Source organism: Microtus ochrogaster, chromosome 6 (assembly GCF_000317375.1).
Source record: "Microtus ochrogaster isolate Prairie Vole_2 chromosome 6, MicOch1.0, whole genome shotgun sequence".
NCBI lineage: Eukaryota > Metazoa > Chordata > Mammalia > Rodentia > Cricetidae > Microtus > Microtus ochrogaster.
In genome coordinates this window covers 71,452,695-71,474,999 of record NC_022013.1, presented here as the reverse complement: position 1 = coordinate 71,474,999, position 22,305 = coordinate 71,452,695, and the positions used below count along the sequence as shown (strand labels likewise).

General features: G+C 45.2%; 2 protein-coding genes across 4 annotated transcripts in view; one reads left to right on the top strand and one right to left on the bottom strand.

The window, feature by feature from the left end:
• The window catches only part of Bpnt1 (3'(2'), 5'-bisphosphate nucleotidase 1), a 29,020-nt gene extending 9,624 nt beyond the window's left edge, over positions 1–19,396 (bottom strand). For 2 of the 3 annotated variants that reach the window (XM_005348834.3, XM_005348835.3), the window contains exons 1-5: positions 16,534–16,638; positions 9,351–9,477; positions 7,891–7,995; positions 2,799–2,906; positions 1,404–1,452 (exon numbers count right to left, since the gene is read on the bottom strand). In XM_005348834.3, the coding sequence (XP_005348891.1) occupies positions 1,404–1,452; positions 2,799–2,906; positions 7,891–7,995; positions 9,351–9,470 (382 nt within the window). In that variant the 5' untranslated portion in view covers positions 9,471–9,477; positions 16,534–16,638. Of the gene's footprint in view, positions 1–1,403; positions 1,453–2,798; positions 2,907–7,890; positions 7,996–9,350; positions 9,478–16,533; positions 16,639–19,079 lie in introns of those variants that run through there. The other variant, XM_026779894.1, reaches the window with a different exon arrangement.
• A 71-nt stretch (positions 19,397–19,467) lies between these two features.
• Positions 19,468–22,305, top strand: part of Iars2 (isoleucyl-tRNA synthetase 2, mitochondrial) — a 38,484-nt gene continuing 35,646 nt past the window's right edge. Inside the window, exons 1-2 of the mRNA XM_005348833.3 lie at positions 19,468–19,797; positions 20,903–21,025. Of these exons, the coding sequence (XP_005348890.1) occupies positions 19,543–19,797; positions 20,903–21,025 (378 nt within the window). The 5' untranslated portion in view covers positions 19,468–19,542. The remainder of the gene's footprint in view (positions 19,798–20,902; positions 21,026–22,305) is intronic.

The window sequence follows — 22,305 nt, the reverse complement described above, 5'->3', positions numbered from 1 at the left end:
CCCCCTTCCCTGAGTCAGTAGTTAATCAAAGCTCTAGGATGAATTTCCTGTTTATTAATGGGCTTCAGAAAAGTTTTCAGCACACATGTGTACACATGCACAGCGCACAGACATACACACACACACACATGCATCTCTTTCTTCCCCCTTTCACACACACAATACTTATGTGCATCTCTCTCTCTCTCTCACACACACACACACACACTTATATGCATCTCGTTCCCCACCCCCCCCACACGTACTCTCCCTAGAGTACAAATACACGCACCATACTCAGACACACTCACACACAAATACATCTTGTGCCACATACACACATTCATGTGCACACATGCGCAATGCTTTCACGCCCTCACACAGACACAATCACACAGTACATATGCATCACACACACACTCACATGCTGACACAGTCATACACATACTCAGTCACATAATCACACCGCCACACAAACCCTTACACAGTCTTATGCATGTACCACACACTCACACAGTACACATGCATGCCACACAATCCTCATAGTACATATGCACATTCCACCCACACACACTGAATGCATTCAGTAACTATCATTTGATCTCATCCGAGGGCCACCAACAGTTTCTCTGGCAGTTATAAGAAATCTCCATGAAGCTGGGGACCAATAGAAGAAAACCTATGGTGGTCTTTCCAGGGTGTTATTGTTGTTCTGAGCTCAGGCTGACCCGGCACTCACCACGAAGGCCAGGCTGACCTCACACTCTTCCTGCCTCTGTCTCACACACTCTCTGTGTAGATCTTCATGTCAGAAGCACAACTCCAGGCTTTCAAACCCTAACTCTGGCTCTGGGGTTCTTCTGACTCTTCTGCTTTGCTCTGTCTAGACAAGGTCTGACTCTGGTCCAGGCTGACCCAGGACTCACTATGTACCTCCCCCAAGCTGGCCTCAGACTCAAAGCAGTCCTCCTGCCTTCATGCGCTAAGATTACATGTGTGAACTACCACACAGCTCCTCCTGCCTTTAATGCCTCTGCTTTTACTTCAATATTTTCTGTTTTTCTCACTTCTGGTAACCTCAGATGAGGGGAGAGTGGGTGGGGCGGTTGCTATGGGACTGAGATGAGGGGAGGGCGAGAAGGATGCTGTGGGACCAGGTGTGGCAGAGCCGGGGCAGCACAGTTGGGCTCAGCATTTTTCTAGCCCATCCCCGGGATAAGAAAGTCTACAGTGATGGTGTCTCCCCTGTGGGGACCTCGGAACCGGAGCTGGTAGAGTGTATGGGACAGTATCTGAAGATGAACTCTGCTAGGAGGCACTCGTGCATGACGAAGGAAGAACACGGCAGCTCTTCATCTGGTATGAGAACAGGACGCTCAGGAGGAGCCGTGCCTCAGCTACACGTGAGGCCGAGAGCTACTGACCTTCAGTGTATTCCTTGGTGCCGTCTAAGGGATCAACCCAGACCACAAGCTGCAAAATAAAAACGGGTAAAAAGAGAGGAAATATCCATATCAAGTATGTAAAATTCAGAGAGAATTAATAGATTAAAAGCACCCCCTTTTAATATGTTTGAACACATGATTATAGGTGGCTTAAATCAATATCATCAGTCTTGTGATCATAAAAACAAACAAACAAACAAACAAACAAAACTCAACAGAACAACCCCGAAGTTTCCTAATCGTGGAGTACGGCCATTTAGAGCGAGCAGAAGGCTGGCTGAAGAACCCACCATGTTCTTCAATACAGTCAGTTGATAAATGCTGCTGTCCCTGAACACTAAACACAATGTCATGAACTCATACTAGCTCTAGGTAGCGCTACAGGGGAAAATTTTCACAAGGCACTGAGACTATTTTGAACAGTCTAAGCTGTTACTTATTTTATATGGACGTGCGGATTTTTTTTCTCCAGTGTTTTGAGACAGGGTCTCTTTACATAGCCCTGGCTATCCTGGGACTCAGTACGTAGACCAGGATGACCCTGAACTCACAGATCCAACTCCCTTTGCTTCTCACAGGCTGGGATTAAAGGTGCGTGTCACCATGCCAGGCTTGTACATGCTGATTTAAACGTAAATAACCGTATCTCAAACAAAACAAAACAAAAAATAAGAACGCGTCACAATAACCCAAGAAAATGGAATGGCTCATAAAATGGGCTCTAGACTAAATGAAAAAATCCCTCCTGCTTAGGACTTTACAGGCTCAGAATATCCTCACATGCGCACGCTGTAAGCTGGGTCTGAATCTCTGAGGCTCCTGATGTCACGTCTCACATTATCTTTTTATCCCTCTTCCCACAGAATGGAATTTCTTCCTCACAGTAATTACTCCATAAGTGCAATGTTAATAATTTAAAACTAGGATCCCCTGGAGCTGGAGTTACAGGCAGCGGTTGGCTGCCCAGTGTGTTTGCTGGGAACTGCACCTGGACCCTCACCAAGAGCTGACATTGCTCTTAACTGCCAACCCGTCTCTCCAGGCCAAGTGAGAAGACTTTATGGTTTTCTAGAATGGCTAGACCCCTTGCCCACACAATGCTTTGTTATCAAATCTACTGAACAGCAAAGAGGACTTTCTTACTGAAAATGCTTTTCATAATGGTCTCGGAAGGCAGAGAGAGGAGACTGACGGGAGGGCTGTGAGTGGGGTCGGCCATGCGTCCGTGCGGTCCCACTCCTTCTGCTGGCTCTGAAGGACTCCGGGCCTGACTGCCACTCCTTTGTAACCACACACCTCCCTCTTACAGACAAACTGCAATCTCTTCCCAATGGCAACAGACGCAGACTAGCAGAGTACAGAGATGGACCTTACGTCTTCCTCTTTGATAGCTCTGTACTGCGATGGACACGGCTGCTTCAGGATTTCCTCCCACTGCCCGTCTTCAATCAGCTCTTGATCCACTTCTCCGGGAGGCAGATCCTGCAGCAGAGACAAGGTGACACTCCTGAAACCGTTCCCACAACGCATTGTGTCCCTAACACAAATGCAGCAACTGGGGTCCTAGCCATGCCTGTTTACCTCTACGTCCAGAGCTTTTATGCAAACCTAGTGTAACACTAGCAGGAGCTGGAGGAGATGAAGTGAGGAACTAGGATTTCCCCAGGAGCTGCCACCCTGAGCTTGAGATGCGGGCACCAGAAAGGGCCTCCCCCACAGAAAATTTCACAGTTCTGATGACTTAACCTCACAGCTGGATCCTAGCTTCATTTAAACCATGATTCAGGAACCATCTAGAAGGAACCCAAAACCCTTTCCTCTTTTCTGTCTAATATTGTAAATAAATCCATTTTCCTTTACACATTTCTGTTTCCCAATTTCTTTTGGAATGCTGGGATACTAAGGCAGAGGGTTAGGAACCTGGGCATCTAATCACAGTAGGGTTTGGGATGCGGCTCAGTGGTTCATTCAGCAGCTGTCCAGCATGCACGAGCCTGGATATAAACCTGAGCACCCCAGAAAGGGAAATGTGAGTGAGGATAAAAAGGATGACAACAAAAGTCTCCTTATGAAGCCCAGCACACCTGCAATCCCAGCACTCAACTGACCACAGCTGAAGAATTCAAGGCCAGCCTGGGCTCCATAACGAGACCCTGTCAAAGGAACACCAACACTAAAATCAGAAACAAGCGAGCCATCAATACAGTGATTTAGCCTTAGAAAAATAGGGCAAGAACAAAGAACATAGCAGGAAGTGACGAAGTCGGTGCATTCCTATCTGCAGAGACTATGATGCTTTACATGTTTACATGGCAGACCCGAACGGTTCCATCAGAAAACTCCTAAAACTGATCAACGATTCTGCAAAGTGTCTGGATACAAACAATGTGATATATATGTATATAATACATATATACACATACATACATATATGTATGCATATATATACATATACAGACACGCACAGATATATATCCCAAACAAACTGAGGAAGAAATCAGGGAAACAATCCCATTTATAGGAATTTCAATAAATAAGCAAAATATCTCAGAGGAAACCTAAGCAAGGAGGTGAAGGACCACTATAAACTTCAAAAGCAAAAAAATAAAAAATCCAAGGCCTGGTGGAGCAGGCATTTAACTCCAGCACTTGGGAGACGGAAGTAGGCAGATCTCTATGAGCTTGAGGCCATGCTGACCATACTGAGTTCCTGACCAACTAAGGCTACACAGTGAGATCCTGTCTCAAAAGACCAAAATCTCTGACGAAATAAATCAAGGCAGAGATTAGCAAATAAAAGGCCTCTCATGTTCATGGATTGGTAGAATTAATGATGTAAAAATGACCATCTTAGCAAAAGCAAGATACAGATTCAATGCAATCTCAATCAAAATCACAATGACTTTCTTCACAAAAATAGAAAAATCTTAAAACTCAGATGGAAACACAAAAGAATCCAGATAGCCAAAATAATCCAGAGTAAAAAATAACAATGCTACAGGCATTACCATGCCTGATCTCAAGTTATAGTACAGAACAACGGCAACAAAACGGCCATGGTACTGACACAAACATAGACGTGGAGAGCAGTGGAACGGAACAGAAACCCCAGAGCAAGCCCATACAATTACAACCACCTACTTTTTAACAAAGATACTAAACATACACCCTGGAAGAAAGAGCATCTTCGAAAAACAGTGCTGAGAAAACTGAATGCTACATGTAGAAGAATGAAGCATGATCCTTCCCTCTATCCTTGAACAAAATCAACTCCAGGGGCTGGAGTGCTGGCTAAGCAGGTGAGAACAACGGTTGCTTTGCAGAGGATCCAGGCTTGATCTCCAGCACCCACACGGCAGCTCACAACCATCTACAATTCCAGTTCCAAGGGATCTGATGCCCTCTTCTGGCCTCCACAGGAAAAAGGCTCATGTGGAGCAGCAATACCCAGGCTGGCAACACACAGACACACAGACACAGACAGACAGACAGACAGACAGACAGACAGACAGACAGACAGACACACACACACACACACACACACACACACACACACACACACATCCCAAAAACACTTTTAAAAGTTCTGCATGCCAGTTGGTCAGTGGTGGTGCATGCCTTTAATTCCAGCACTCTGAGGCAGAGGTAGGAAGATCTCTGAATTCAAGGCCAGCCTTGATTACAGAGTGAGTTTTAGGACAGTCAGGGCTACACAGAAAAACCCTGTGTCAACAAACAAATAAACAACAACAAAAATTGGCTGTAGAACTGAACAGAGAATTCTCAAAAGTATTAAGAATGAAAAATAAATGTAATATTCTGGCTCTTTAAGAGACAAGCCACGCCCACTCCCTTCCTCCTGGCAGCCTCTGCCCCACTCTCCTCTCTTTCTGTCTCCTCTCGAAGAGGCAATTTCTGCCTCTCTCCCTACTTCTCGGCTCTCCCCCGTCTCTCTCTCCTCTTCTCCTCTCTTTCTCTTTCTCTCTCTCCCCCCTTTCTCCCCTTTGTCCTTCCCTTCCATAACCCATCTAATAAATATCTAACTTTACTTTACATCTGTCTCTCTTGCCAGCCTGCCACAGTCACATGGAGCCTGCCACGTGGTCTTGTGCACAGTCCCGGGCAGCTTGCAGCAAACCCATCTGCATAATGTGCCTATCTGTCAGCCCCTTGCCCACCTGCTGCCCACATGGCTAGCTGCCGTGGACGCCAGGGGACCAGCCACCTTCCCTGCCATGTGGTCTCTGGGACTGGCTGCTTTCGGGTCCCCAGCAGTTCCGGAAACTCAGTAGCATCTGTGCCTCCCACCCACCCCTGCCCACACCACTCGCTGGGGACCAGCCACCTTGGTTTGTGGGGACCCGCAGCAAATCCATAACAATAAACATTTTAAAAGTGTTCAACACCAACAGCATAAAGGGAAATACGAATTAAAGCTTTGAGATTCCATCTTGTCCCAGTCAGAATGGCCATTATCAAGAAATGAAAAGACAATAAAATGCTGGTGAGATATGGAAAAAGAAGTACTTATTCACTGTTGGTGGGAGTGTAAACTAGTGCAGCTAGTATGGAAACTGGTGTGGAAACTCCTCAAAAAACTAGGAACAGAACTACACGGCCAAAGGCACAGAGCTACCCTAGGACCCAGCTATTGTACTCTAGGACACAGCCAAAGGCTTGACATCTCCCTGCTGAGAGCCAACTCATCCGCTTAACTGCTTCTCTGTTCACCATAGCTAGGGTGAGTTTTTTTAAGTTGGAAGGGAGATAACCTACATGGCTAGAAGCTGCTTCCCCTTGAAACTATAGTTCATTAAAAACCCCAATGCTATGTGTGGGGCCACTACTTATAAGTTGGTCAGGGAGGTCCTAGTGGTCCCTTAATCAATACAGGCACCCTTATATATTACCTAAGAGAAATAAACAATACAGGCACCCATCTTTTGTCTTGGTTGTCCACTAGAATTAGATGATGAGACCTCACTGCTGAAGTCACCACACACTTTGGTTGCATGATATAGAGAAACCAAGCTAGAAATGATTTGGAGACATTTTCCCTGTCACCAGCTTTCATAATGCTAGAGGGTGCTGCTATGCAGGCTGCTGGGAACCCCACAGACTACAGTACGAATCTGTCAAGCAAGATGAGCTACTTGTGCAGCAGTGGCACGACTGCTATAGGAGATAACTACTGCTCTGGACAGAATCTGAGGTCGGCTCCACGGGGGCGGGGGATCCATGATGCTTAGAGCTGTAAACCTACTCAGTGTTGGGAAACACACTCAATGAATAAGAGGCGAGGTCATAAGCCCTATTGGGGAATTAGACTCTACGCTTTACCAAATTCACATAGTGTCAAACCATCTTATAAATTATATGTTTATTCCCATGGCCAATTCTCATTCTTAGCTTTAATCCGAAGCGTTTCTTTCTAGTGATCTCTGATGCGGGGACACACACAATAAGACTGGCTGAACAATAAACTAAGTGGCCATTGACTGCTCGGTTCTAAGCAAGACATTTTTACCATCCCTCTGAGGCTCATGAAGCTCTGTGGGAGATGGGGCAGGAAGATTGCAGGAGCTGGAAAATATGGAAAAGGGCTGCAAATACACAGTCAGTGCAACCGTGAACTCTCAACAAGTCCAGAAGACCGCACTGGGTTTGAAGAATGGGCCCATCAACAGACAAGCAGAGATGGATGAGACACACAGGGGGCCCTCTCCTTCACAGCTGAACTATTTCCAGCAGACAGATTCAGGGGCTGGGGAAGCCATTGCCTTCAGTTGTAGACTGTACAAATTAAACAGTCACACAGAGAGCACTGGTCAAACTAAAGGGGACACAAAACCAAACCACATCATGTATCTGGGAAAGGGAAAGGTGAGGGGGTTGGGAGGGGTGAGAGGGAAATTCAAGAGTCTGAGGAGTAACCGGGATGCATCATACACATGAACTAAATTGTCAATGAACTTAATAAAAACAAAAACCAAAACATATTCTGTCCTTTCCGTTACACTTATGCAAGTCTGACTTCTGAAGTGAAAGACCAGCAAACAACAAACCTAAACCCATTCTATCTCAAAGTTCCAGAACTTTGTCAAGTCCTAAAATTTAACTCTTGATGCTGGGGCTCACATCCAGGGCTCACACATGGGAGCCACATGGTCTTCTTCCTGAGATGTCCTCCCACCTTAGAGTCTCACCTACAGTAGGCAGTGTTTTACTGCTGAGGCGAACTTGTGGTTCCACAGCTGCATAGTCATTACCATGGTGACCACATCTCCCATCACTAAGAATGGAAACTTAGCCTAGAAGTGGACCAAAATCATGTAAAATCAGATTATCTCCTCTGAGGAATATGATCTCTTTTGTGTTCAAACACCAGTTCCAATGCGATCACTGTGACCATGACGTGATTCAATGGCACGTCAGTTATGAATCTGCATGGTATAGTAACTCTTACCTCCTCCCCTATAATTGTCAGCTTAGGGAACTTCCGTGCCAGGGAAGAGCATATGCTCATCTGGACCAAGCGGTCGGCTTTGGTCTGCAGGTCTGTGGCTGAGGTCTGTAATAAAGAATGAACATCTCAAGAGAAATACAATTAGGGATAAGTGGTCTTCTAAAGCCCAAGTGCACAATAGCCATATAATTTATACTATATGTTCAGATTTTAGATTCATGGAGCTTAACCACAAATGAATCAACTAGTTGTATGTGCCACTGCTTCTCAGAGAGTTAACAGCAATTAAGAATGGGAAGTGAAGCTGGGTGGTATTGCATGACTGTAATCTCAGCATTTGGGAGGCTGAGGCAGGAGGACTGGCATAAATTTGAGATCAGCTTTCACTACAGTGTGCCATAAACACTAGATAAACAAAAGTACTTTAGAAACACAGAGTGTATAAATAAGTGTTGGTGGAGACAAACCCCAGACCTTGCATGTGCTGGGCAAACACTCCACTACTGAGCTACATTCTCAGCTCCATAATGGTTCAAGTTTGTAAAGGTGCTTTTAAATTATTTGGAATATTTTCTCCTAGTTGAGAAATTCCTTTCTAAGATTGTAACTACCAATCTTTTAAACCTTCTTTATAGGCTAAGAAAGACAAGAAACTACTACTGTGCTGCTACATATTTTTTATAATCTCATACTTGAAAAGCAGAAGCAGGAGGTTTGCCGGAAGTCCCAGGCCAGCCTGGTCTACCTAGTGAGTTCCAGGCCAGCCCCTATAAGTCCTGTGCCAGCCTGGTCTATATAGTGAGTTAGAGCCAGCCATGACAGCACAAAACCCTGTCTCAAAAATCAAAACAAACCAAAAAATAAATTTACATTGTTTCAAAGTAAAGCTAAATACTGTATCAGCAGTGTATGAAGAGGGTCCTCTATAACTTCCCCCACTCATCCTTGTAATCAAGAGACCCTGAAGATGATTCATTAATGCATTAGAAAGAATTTCTGGGTTTTTACTGGGGGGAGGGTGGTAAGGATGGAGATGGAGCTGAGGCGAAGTCTCACATAGCTCAGGTTGGCCTTGAACTTACTATATAGCTGAGGCTAGCCTTGAACTTCTGAACCTCTTGCCTTCATCTCCCAAGGGCTGGGACAATGCCTTCTGTACCACATGAGACTTTTATAGCTTTGAATAAGAAAAACTTATTTAAACATCAGATTTTATCAAACCATTTGCATGGTTTTGTATGGAATAGCTCAGGACCTGGTCTGGAGGTGGACTTCCGGGAGAAGACCCAGTCATATATACAAAACTCTTGGATGTGGGAGTCATTTTCAAAGTAGATACTGAAACTGAGATCTTGAGAGCTCCACCATTTTAATTGTTAGTTGGTCCAGATTATGACACTCTTTACCTACTATGAAGAACAAAAACCCTTGACTGCAGGAACAGACAAGGTCCGCAGTACCTTCTGCACGATGCCCAGGTCTCCTTCAGCAATGACACACCTGACTATGCTTCCTGCCTTCTGAGCAATAGAATACGCTGAGGCTACCAGTCGCATCAACACGGTGTGGCTGGAAGCCATGATGAGCCTGGAAGGAAAGGACAAAAAGGTTCTGTTACTTTAGCGACCAGCTACTAGTTTCAATTAATTGAATTCAAGACAACGCATATTTACTGAATGCCTTGGGTCACCTCAATTAACTGTGTAGGGTCTTATTGTTTTTTTTTTTTTTTTTTTTTTTTTTTTTGTTTTTTGAGACAGGGTTTCTCTGTGGTTTTGGAGCCTGTCCTGGAACTAGCTCTTGTAGACCAGGCTGGTCTTGAACTCACAGAGATCCGCCTGCCTCTGCCTCCCAAGTGTAGGGTCTTATTTTATTTGAGACAGTTTCTCTGTGTAGCCCTGGCTGCCCTGGAACTCACGGAGATCCACAAAGGTGTGTGCCATGATACCAGGTCACTACATAGAATCGTTAATAAATACACACTAATTTCAGTGTTAACTCTCTCAATACACTCTGTAACAAAGTCTGGAAAAATGAAATCAGCAGGAGAAAACATTTTGAGTGTGAGGTGTGTAAAATGCAAAGCAAAAGGCTTAGGAGCTAAAACTGTAACATGTAACATCCACCCTTGATCATCTGCTATTTTGAGCACTAGAGCTGATAAGGGTGAGCAGCATAAGGGACTTGGATGCTCACACAGCGTCAACTGCAAAAGGTGGAGCTGAGCTGTAGCTCAGTAGCAGAGCAATTGCTTTGCAATTCGGCATACTTAAAGTTCTGTGTGCAAATTCCAGCACTGTTTAAAAACAAACAAAAACTGCTGTAATCACAACTATGTAGCCCTGACAGGCCTAGAACTCCCTGTGCAGACCAGGTGGCTTTAAACTCACAGAGATTCACCTGCTTCTGTCTCCTGAGTGCTGGGCCTCCCTACTCATTCTGTTTATGTGACAGAGTCTCACAGTGTAGCCCAGGCTTGCCTCAAAGTACTATTCCTCCTGCCTCTGCACTGGTATGACAAGTATATGCCACCACGCCTGCCTTCCATAGCAAGATGTAAAAAGGTCACTCTGAAGGGCCATGCCACTGGGGCCAACTGAGGCGTTAGCTGCTATCCCAGCCCGGTTGTCTTCCCTCCTGTTTTCTTCCCTTTTCTTCTACAAGTAATTTCAACAACATTTCCTAGAAAGCCTATTATACTGCATTTTTGTCTCCAAGTGCTTATGGCAAAGACTCTCAGGTCACAGATGCAGCCAGCAATAGAACACCTGCAAAGCCCTGGGTTCAATCCCCACTACAGCAACACACACACACACACACACACACACACACAAACAAAGCACACTTGGTGGCCTAGACCTGCATGAAATCCAAGCACTCAGAAAGCTGAGCCAGGAAAATCCTAGAATGGAGCTCAGCCTAGGCTATATAGCAAGTTCTAGGTTAACCTGGCTAAATAAAGATAAATTGCTTCAACAACAACAAAAACCTAAAACAAACAAAAGCGTTCCCAACTCAAAATCCAATCAGGCTGACATTGCTTTACTTACTTAGGTCAAGTAGTCCTTATCCACAGGGACCATAAATAAAGGACAAACCTGTTTGCTCCATTGCCAGTTTCTGATTGAATAGTTGACTTAACATACCTTTAAATTCACTTGCATCCTTTTCTGTTGCCTCTGATATAATCAAAAGAATAAAGAACAGAAAGGGGCAAGCTGGGTCGTGGTGGCGCATGCCTTTAATCCCAGCACTCGGGAGGCAAAGGCAGGTGAACCTCTGTGAGTTTGAGGCCAGCCTGGTTTACAAAGAGCTAGTTCCAGGATGGGCTCCAAAACTACAGAGAAACTCTGTCTCAAAAAACCAAAAAAAACCAAACCAAAACAAAACAAACCAGAAATGGGCAATAAACTAAATAAACACATGAGGATTGGAGAGATGGTTCAGTGTTTATGAGCACTGGCTGTTCTTCCAGGGGTCCTAAGTTCAATTCCCAGCAACCACATGGTTGCAATGAGATCTGGCACCCTCTTCTGGCCTGCAGGCATACATGCAGAATGAAGAGAGAACACTGTATACATAATGAATAAGTCAATCTTTTTTTTTTGGTTTTTCAAGACAGGGTTTCTCTGTAGCTTTGAGGACTGCTCTGGAACTTGCTCTCATAGACCCTGCTGGCCTTGAAAAATTAATAAATCTTAAAAAAATACGTGAAAGTTCTTAAAAGATGCAACTGGAAAGCCAGGCGATAGTGGCGCACGCCTTTAATCCCAGCACTCGGGAGGCAGAGGCAGGCGGATCTCTCTGAGTTCGAGACCTGCCTGGTCTACAAAGCTAGTTCCAGGACAGGCTCCAAAGCCACAGAGAAACCCTGTCTTGAAAAAACAAACAAACAAACAAACAAAAAAGATGAAACTGGAGAGATGGCTAAATGAATAAGAGCACCGGTTGCTCTGGCAGGACCTGGGTTCAGCTCCTGGCGCCCACAAGGCAGCTCTCAACTGTAACTCCAGTTCCAGGCCAGTTCTTCTTTTGACACCTGAAGGTACAAGGCATGCATGCGATTCACAGGCTTACATCAGGCAAAACACTCATACACGTAATCCCAGCACTCGGGGGCAGAGGCAGCTGATCTCTCAGAGTTTGAGGCCAGCCTGGGCTACAGAGTGAGCTCCAGGGCAGCCAAGGCTGCACAGAGGGGAGAGAGAAAAGGTGTAATTGAAACTGAGGTACAGCACTGAAAACCCTCTGTGGCCAGTACCTGTCAGGTGTGAAGATGAAGATAAAATGGGTATCTATGTGGTATTTTCTTAAGTTGTAATCAAGCTATGTTGATTTCTTGACATGCTAGGTTTTGCGGGGGGAATAAAGTAAGCTATGAGCATTACCAACCCAGGAACACCACAAATGTAATAATTTAGGAAAACATTTCCTTGAACAGCCATGGAGCTAATGTACTTTAAACTGGAAAGGTAGATCCAGGCTGCTAACCTTACCCAGCACGTCTTCTGGGTAAGGGGATGCTGGGAAATCACATGTGAGTGAGGCCTTAGCAGGCGAGGTCTTTCTCACTGAGCTAGACTCCACTCCCCACATGCCTAAATGCTGACCAGAGTTTAACTTGTGGGAGTGGTGACAGAGGTAATTTTCCTTCACCGGAACTTTTCATAGAGATCATTTACCCTTAATCCAATTCAGTAATCATTTGAGCCTCGTTAGACTTCGGGATAATTAATCCACTTCCTCTTAAGCTTGCCACCTAAACGCAGGCTTTTCCTCTCTCACCAGAAAATTTCCAGGCTGCCTGCTCACTACCTAACTTTATAATGCACCCTATGTGTACGAACCACAATTGAGAGAGAACATTAGCTTGTAAGACATAAGAATAGAAAGATTACTACCCCTGAGGGCCCTGACAGTTTTCTTACCATAGTTTTTAAAGAAATATATACAATTTTGATTCTTGGTATAAAGAAAAAGAAAAAAAAAACTACCAAAACACAAAATGTGTGAAAGAGACTCCTACCAGCCTCTCCACTTCTTCTCCAGGTGGGGGTTACCTTTTGAAGTGACAGGTGACTTAAGAACAAGGCTAACACCAGCCACTAAGTTACCTTCCTTACAGCAGCTCAAAAACCTCTCATTCGCCTTTCTCCGCGTCTTACCTGAGTGCTTCTTCTGTGAATATGACCTTTCAAAAGCTTAGCTAAAACAAACAAACAAACAAACAAAAAAACCCACCCCAACAAAAAACACTGTAGTGACTACAAGCACAGACTCGGGGGTCAGCTGCCTAGGTCCCCATCCTGGCATCCATTAGCTTTGGGAAAGTCACCCAGACTGTCCATCCTTGAACTTATAAGTGGGAAAAACTGCACCTATTAGTATAAGGTTGCTGCAATTATGAAATAAATACTACATGGAAGGCATTGACCCTACAGATAAGCATCAAGCAATGCTGGCTAAACATATTTAAGTGGTTTCCTTTGTTCTGGCTACAACAGAGATTCATGGGAGTGTTAAAAACAAAAGGTGAGGGGCTAGAGAGACAGTTCAGTGGGTAACGGCACACACTGCTCCTGTGGAGGAGCAGAGGTCAGATCCCAGAACCCACATTGAGCAGCTGACAAACACTTGTAACTCCAGCACCAGGGGACCAGGCATCCTCTTCTGGCCTCCATGGGCACCTGCACTCATGCGTACATACCCACGTACAGACACACAGCACATGCATATAATCTAAAATAAAATTTAAATATCTCCCTTAGGCTCATGTGTCTGAATGAATACTTTTCACCAAGTGCCGGTGTTACTTTAGGACACCGTGGGCAGAGCCTTTAGGAGGCTGGCCCTAGAGGAAGTGGATGGCTAGATGCTGGGCCTTCAGATTTTATCATGGTGGTCCATCACTTCTCTGCTTTCTGTGCAGGTTCTCTGCTTCCAGATGCACCAACATGTCCGAAGCCACATGCAAGCTTCCACTGCCAAGAATGGCATGCAGCCATGTCTTTCCACCATGATGGACTGTGTACCCCTGAAACCATCAGCCAAAATAAACGTCTTCTTCCTGAGTTGCTTCTCACTCACTGGTGAGGGAAGCAACTAAGACAAGAGATATTCCGACCTAGGGAGGCGGGGTGGCGCCTGGCAGGACAAAGCTCTCCTGCACTACATCCGCGGCTTGTGCCTTGAGTAAATATGACAAGCACTGAATAAAAAGGCAATCAACCTAACACCCATGCACGTAAGAAATCTATACAATGCCTGCCAGCCGCTTTTAAGGATGGAAAACACAAGCCAGGAATGGAGTGTGCCTGTAATCTCACCACTCAGAAGGCTGGTGTTCCTGTTACTAAGAGAACTGCTAAAAGTTGAGACTAGCCTGGACTAGAGACCAAGTGCCAGATCGGCCAGGTCTACACAGTAAGACTGTCTCAAAACAAACAAAAAACAGCAACAAAAAGAAAAATAGCAAGGCTCAAATGACCAGTTTCTTCTCATAGCCTTAACGTTTAAGGGCTAAAAACAAAACAAAAACAACAAGAAAAAATAAAAAACAAATAAAATAGCCCACCTGTATCTTTTTTGTCCTTTCTCTTTAAATTCTTACAAGGATGGTGAACATGCAGATTAAGATTTTAAAATGTCTGATATAGTCCCAGTGAAGCATTAAAATCATTTATCTTTGGGGCCTGTTTAAAGAGTGCTTAAGTTCAAGGTTTCAGAAAAGATAAAACTGAGTAGGATGGAGCAGATTCTGAACAATTAATAGAGATCCCCTTGTTACCAGTTATCAGAATAGAATAATCAGCTGGGTGTGGTGACCCTGCTTCTAGTCTTTGCACTTAGGAAGCTGAGTCAGCAGAGCTGGTAATAACACACCAGCATTAGTTACACAGTAGGTTCCAGGCCAGCTTTGGCTACTTTGTGGGGCACTTTGTCCCAACACCCATGCGTGCACACGCATACTCTAAACAAAATGAATGTTTGGATAAAGTGTGTGTGTGTATGCATATGTGTGTAAACATAGAAATGCATGTATTACACACACACACACCCCACAGCTGGCGTTAGAACCCTGGCCTCGTGCCTGGTAGGCAAGCACTCTACCAACTGAACAATATCTCTCAGTAAAATTTCAGAAACGAATCCAAACATACTGCTAAGAGTGGTATTTTAAATCCAAGAAAGCAGCCGACAAATACAGTAACACAAACCTAGCGCTTAGGAAGGGGAGGCTCAGAGGTTAAGAACACTGCCTGCTCTTCCAAAGGTCCTGAGTTCAATTCCCAGCAACCACATGGTGGCTCACAACCATCTGTAAGGAAGGGGAGGCAGGAAGATTGTGGAATTGAGACGAGCCTGGGCTACACCATAAGATCCTGTCTCAAAAGAAGAAGAGAGAGGACAGAAGAAAGGAAGAAGGAGGAAAGCCGCTTGTACACAAATGGCAGGACAACGGCTAGAGCTTCAAATACAGTTGATCTTTCTTGCATTCTAATCAAATATGTTCCAGGGAAACCGGTAAAAATGGTTCAGTAGGTTAGAGTCTGCCACTAAACCTGAGAACCTGATTTCAAATCCACACAGTAGGGAGAGAGACTCCAAGTAACCCTTCATCTTCCACCCAAATACCTGCACACAAGCACACAAGCACACCCGCTCACCACACACACCCGCTAGCTCTCTACACTCTCTCTCTCTCTCTCTCTCTCTCTCTCTCTCTCTCTCTCACACACACACACACACACACACTAAATGCATTCTTCTAAAGTTCTAAAGTTCTAAGTAGTCCTGAGTGAAAACATACTCCTATAATCCCAAACCTCAGGACGCTGAGGATAGAGTACTTTGAGTTTGAAGCCAGCCTAAGTTTGGTCTTTCTCAATCTGTTTCTCTAATAAGTTTTAATTAAAAGTGTGAAACAATTAAAAGTCTAGGAATGGTTTTATAAACTTGTAAAGACTTTTAAAACATAAAACTAAAAAAAAATTAAAACATAAAACTAAGAGTTCCAAAGCCATAACTGATAAGAGGAGAGATTAAGTCCAGTACCATATTCTAATAACTGAAGTTGTATTTGGGGCTCTTATGCCTCAGTATATAAAAGGCGATACTCCAGTAAAAAATGAGGCAAATACAGTTAGCAAGCAGTTCCCAGAAAAAGAAAAATAAATGTAATACTATTGAACACACAAACGAAATGCAAACTTAGAGAAGTAAGATTGACACATGCAAGTGTTTGCCCGGTCTGCAAGGATTGAGAGAACATGTTCCTACAGGAACCCTTTAGCAAACATCTTCCGAAGTAGCTATTATATTCCCGGGGAAACAAATCACAACGGCCTACTAGCGTGTAGACAATCAAAAGAATATCGGCTCTTGTGAAGCTTCCAGATCAGGATGCAGTAAGAAGCGACAGTCAAGTTTAACCTTGCGGTTTACTCAGTGTTAAGCAGCGCCCTTCCTGAAGTCCAGGCCCAGGTAAACAACCACATGTGGCCACTAAAGCTCCTAGAAGCGGCTGGACTGCAGGCACGGGGCGCTTTGCATCACAACCCCTGGCTCTCCTCTCCTCTGTGCCAGGGGTGGACCAAGCAACTACAGCCTCGAAGGTCCTGCCCTGCCGCGGGGGAAACTTACACTCAGCCGCCCCGGGTCCCAAAACTGCTGTCCCGCTGAGTCGCTCCCTGCCCGGTCCCGCTTCCTCCAAGTCCACCGGTCCAATGTGCACAAGGAGACACGGCTTCCGCGGCTGCGCTAGCGAGAACTCAGCGCAGGCGCACAGCAGTCTCCCCGTGGGCTCCGGGCCGTCGGGGAAGAACCTGCTTAGCACAGGTTTACGCCACTTGTCGTCAAAGCCCGAGTCCCCCCGGGACGTTCCCGGGTGCTGGTTCCTGGCGTCTTAGCTTCACCTCAGCAACAGTTTTTACTTGTTTTGTTTCTTTTTGTTGTTGTTTCTTCTCCGAAGTTTGGAACCTTGGTCACTTGAGGGGAATCTCAGCCAAGGGCAATTAGCTATGCCCTGCTCTGCCCAGACGGCATAGCCAGAGTTTCCCTAGGGGCTGCCTTCCTAACTCCTGGTTCAGAATGAACACAGGCTCAGGGATGCAAACCTGGGATCCCTGTGGCACCTTGGCCAGAGTGAGGTGTAGCTGTAGCCCCCTGGAGGCTGCACCACTCTCAGCCCTGCTTGTTTTGTTTCTTGACGTGGGGTTTAGGTAGCCCAGACTAGCCTTGAGCCACACTCCTTCCTAACTTAGCTGCGATTGCACAGATGCCACCACCTAGCCTGGCTTGTCTTTTATGAGTTGCCTTTACGGGATTGTTTTAATAAAAACAACACTTTTTTTCCCCTCTTAAAATCTCAGGTCGCTATTTTGTGAGGATGGTAATGAACACATTTTATTTCTTTCTGTGTGTTTTCTGCAACTCTTGAACTTTGGTTATGAGACGCAAACCATAACTTATATATATAGTGTCAGGTTCTCACTTAGGCTGGCCTCGAACTCATGGCAATCCTACCTCAGCTTGTCACATACTGGGATAACAGGCATAAACAAACCATAACACACCCCTATTTTCACCGGCGAGAAATGTCAACATATACCATTTCCATATAGCTGTGGTTGGAAAAGACTTGAACTTTATTTCATTTACTCTGTGAATTTAGACATGCCTTTTTGTGTGTGGTTTATGAACAATAGTAATTTATTTCAAGGCATTCTGGAGGCTGGGAGGTCCAAGGTCATGCAAGGTCATGCTGAGTCACTGTCTGATAGGGGTCTAGCTTCTGGTCATAGATGGTACATTCTCCTTGTCATAGGACGAAGGGGAGAGGCAGCTCTCTGGGACCTTCACTCCTGAGGACTGCCCCCCCTCCCAATCTAACCACTCTTGAGAGACCCCCCACCTCTAAATACCACCACTGTGGCTTAGAATCTTAACATAAACCTTGGGGAAACACAAATATGTGAATTTTGGCAGAGCCCATCCGTAGTTACTTTCATTTCAGTCATTCATAAGTGTTATTGTTCTCACAGTTAAAATAAGGACATGAAAAATAATAAAACAAAACAAAAAGCCCTCAGGTGCCGGAGTACAATGGGATATTAGTTACTTACTTCCTTGCTGGGACCAAGAATCTGAAAAGGAACACTTTAGGGGGAGGAAGGGCTATTTTGGCCCATGGTTTGAGACAGAGTTTATCATTGCAGGGAAGACATGGCGTTAGGTGTTTCCATGGCAGCGAGAGCATATGGCAGCTGCTTCCTCACAGACATGCCTTTTGTGTGTGGCAAAAGTATCCACAATATACATCCTTTAAAACCATACTGAGGCATTTGCGTTCAAGGTCAGCCTGGTCTACAAAGCAAGTTCCAGGACAGCCAGAGCTGTTACACAGAGATGCCCTGTCTTGAAAAGCAAAAACAACAACAAAAAACCCCTCATACATTGTTTTTTTCTAATACATTGTAGTTGTATAATAACAGCCATAAATAAGCACAAATAAAATCTATCTCATGCATATAGTTCAGTCAGCAAAATGCAGGGTCCACAGGCGCACGCTGCATTGTATCTTCTCCTAGGGTTTCCCAGGAAACAGCAGAGTTGAATGAATGCAGCAAGTTGTTCTGTAAAGAGGTGTGTGTGTGGTGTCAGGGGTGGGGGGTCCCAGCATATGCATTTTCCCCCTGCAGTGAGATGACTGCCATCAGTAAGGCTCCCAGATGGGAAAGTGCCATTCAGAGATGAAGTGCATCCCAAGGCAGTGCAAACTCTCAAGGACTCACAAACCACTTAAATGTCCAGCTGGAGAAGCCTGGCCTCCCCAGAGCCTGCTGGTCAGTGAGACTAACTATATGGATGAATTCTGGCTTTGATTGAAAGACCCTAACTCCGTGAGTACGGTGGAAGAAATATGGAAGATGACTCCCAACCTCATGCAAACACACCCACATGTGAACCCACACATGCAAACATGCACACACACATACCACACATACACATGGAAACAGGAAAAGGCACCACACGAGGAACACTACATCCAACAGTCTACTTTCCCACTCTCCCAACACTTGCTAGCATACTTCATGTTTGTTCTATGAGATGAATGTGTCCTCTCGGCTCCCAAAACTGAGCATCTTTTTTTACATTCGTTGACTTTTTTTTTGTTTGTTAATGCTTACCTTTTGCCTTTTTTCTACTTTATCTTGACTTGTACCAACTTTTATACTTTTTTTTTAAGTGTAGTAAAAGAATAGCAAAATAGCCGTGTACATGTGTCGCCCTGGCTGTCCTCGAACTCGTAGATCCGCCTACCTCTGCTTCCCGAATGCTGGGATTTTATGCCTGCGCCACCACTGCACGGTTTTAGTTCCGCTACTAGTTATGTTTACGACGCTGGACAAGTTGCTTAACTAAAGTCTCTGACCAGGGAGAGCTAACTGACCGCGGCCCACTCCTTCTCCACCCTTGCTTGACCTGGGGGAGGACCAGGAGCTGCGCCGACCTCCAACCCGGAAGGCCCCGCCCCTTCCGCCTCGCGCGCGTGCGCAGTCCCACGCGGCTGAGTTCTCCCGGGGTCCCAGCTTTTAGATCCCGGGCTGCTGCCGTGCGCCCCGCGCCGAGGCGTCCCCTTGCTCGCCCACCATGCGTTGGGGGCTGTACCCTCACGGGCCCGGGGCGGCGGCGCTGGCCGCTGCCGGCAGCTTCTGGAGGCCGGCCCGCTTTCCCGACCGCCTGGGGTATCGGAGGCTGGTGGTGCGGTCGGTGGCAGGGGCGGATAGCCCTCAGAGCAGCCCGAACAGCGGCAGATACCGCGACACGGTGCTGCTGCCGCAGACCGCCTTCCCCATGAAGCTGCTGGGCCGCCAGCAGCCCGACATGGAGCTGGAGATCCAGCAGGTACCGGGCGCGGCCACCCGGGCAGGGCGGGGTGCTGGGCCAGCTCTGCGGAACCCTCCGGGCTGCTGGGATTCCCACGCGGGCCCCCTAAGCAGAGCCCAGTGCCAGGCAGCGCGCGTTCCGACTTTGGCACCAAGCGAGTCAGCTTTGCACACTCTCCAGTCATTTATCAGAAAGTAACCAGCGTGTAAATAAAAATTCAGGTCTGGGCTGGAGAGATGGTTCAGCGCCTAAGAGCGTTTGCTGCTCTTGCTGAGGATCATAGTTCGGTTCCCAAGCCCACAAGTCTGGCAGTTCACAACCACCTGTTGACTCCAGCTCCAGGAGAGCCAGTGCCTTTGATCTCCGCCGGCATCTGCGCTCAACATGCATGACACAGAAATAATTAAAAATAAACCCACGTCTTGAAAAAAAATAATTCAAGTGTTAGCAAAGAAGGGAAGTTGAAGCCCACCTCAGTAACATGTTTAGGCCTTTCACTGGAATTATGCCTCCTTTGCAGGACAAAATAGTAGTCATTCTCTGAGTCCCTTTTGTAGACTGTTATGTCATATATCATAGTGTGTGTATATATACACACACACATGTACACCTATGTATCTCCTATATATATGTATATATATATATATATATATCTCCAATATCATACTCAATTTTCTCATTGAGACTCACATGTTAGTGTCTATAACGTTACAGTCTAAAATATCCCTGTTAACCAGGAATACTACTTAAGTGGATAGAGTTTGCCTGAATATTCTTTGAATTTAAGGAAGTATTGAGGCCAAAGAATAGCAAGGATAAGTTACAAGTTTTATTTTGGGTGGTGGTAGTGGGGGGATAGCGATGGACAGGTCTCAGGGCTGGATTGAGGCAGTGGATCCTGAGAGACTTGCCAAGAATTTAGAGCCCCTCTGTCACCTAAAATCTGAAGGATTATTGGGGGCGGGAAGACTACTGAAAATGTTCAATACTGGTTCCTTCCAGAAATGTTTCCAGTTACATTTCTGAGTTGAGTGGGTTGGAATGGAATCAATAGTATCTGAGGATCGATAAGATTCCATAGCATGTATTTATGTGATATGTAAATATGTATTTTTTTAAACAGAAATGTGGGTTTTCAGAGCTTTATTCCTGGCAAAGAGAAAGAAAAGTAAAGACGGAATTTTGTCTTCATGATGGACCTCCTTATGCAAATGGTGACCCTCATGTTGGGCATGCCTTAAACAAGGTAATTATAATTCAGGTTGTAAAACTTGCCAGTAGGGGCTGGAGAGATGGCTCAGAGGCTAAGAGCACTGGCTGCTCTTCCAGAGGTCCTGAGTTCAATTCCCAGGAACCACATGGTGGCTCACCGCCATTATAATGAGTGCTCTCTTTCTCTGGCCTACAGGCATACATGCAGACAGAGCACTGTATACATAATAAATAAATAAATATTTTTAAAAAAAGAACTTGAAAGTAACTATTCTGCAAAAGAGCATATTCTACTTGTGTGATAGTTATGTAAAGTTGCATTGGCCTATGCAAATAAATGAATTACTAATAATGAATAAATGAATTATTAATGAGCTTATTTGTTTGTTGTGGTGCTGGAGATGAAACTCAGGGCCTTGTTTGTGCTAGGTAAGTACTCTACCAGGGAGTTGCATCCCGATGTATTTTGTGTGTTTCCTTTCAGCTTTTTGTTATATTACACCTAAATTTCTGACAGATGAGCTATATTCGTGCTGTATCTTGTCCACTGACACTGTTTCAACTATGTTCCTTTTTTTTTTTGAGAAAAACAATTTCTCGAGTAGCTTGAGCTGTCCTCAGACTCATGATCCTTCTCTGCCTCAGAATATTGCCATTACATATGTGCACCACTATGCCCAGTAGTCCACAGATTTGATAAGCTCATTGTACTTAAAATTATGCCTACTTGTATTTTAAAATATATTGACTTATTTGCGTGTGGGAGGGTAGATGTACCACTGTCTGTACATGGAAGACAGAGAACAGCTTGAGGGAATTCTTCCCTTCCATCATGGAGCCGGAAAGACAGGAGTCAGTGTCGTGTGGTTCAGGAGTACAGGACTGGTTCCAAGAATGCAAAACTGCCTCCTCCCTGTCTACCTGGAGCTCTATCAGCAGCATGGGGAATCATGGGGATTTGGTCTTGTTCCTCAGGGAGTGTGGGCTCGCCTCCTTTCCCCTGTCTCTTGTGCATTTCCTCGGTGACAAAAATGACTTACATTCTCTGTTGTGAACTCTCAACTCGTACCAACTAAAGTACAACCGCCCAGCTCCAAAATTATTTTCTAGCCCTTTAACCTGACTTTTGCCTTCTAGTGAGTGGACATAAAGATATAATTTCATTTTCCACTGGAAAATGGGACTTGTCTTCCTTGTTTACTGCTGTCTCCTTGGTACCCGAAACAATTTTTGGTTCAGAGAAAGAATACTGAGATAGGAAAATGAAAGACGCGGTCCTAGTTACTTTTCTATTGCCGTGACAAAACGCCATGG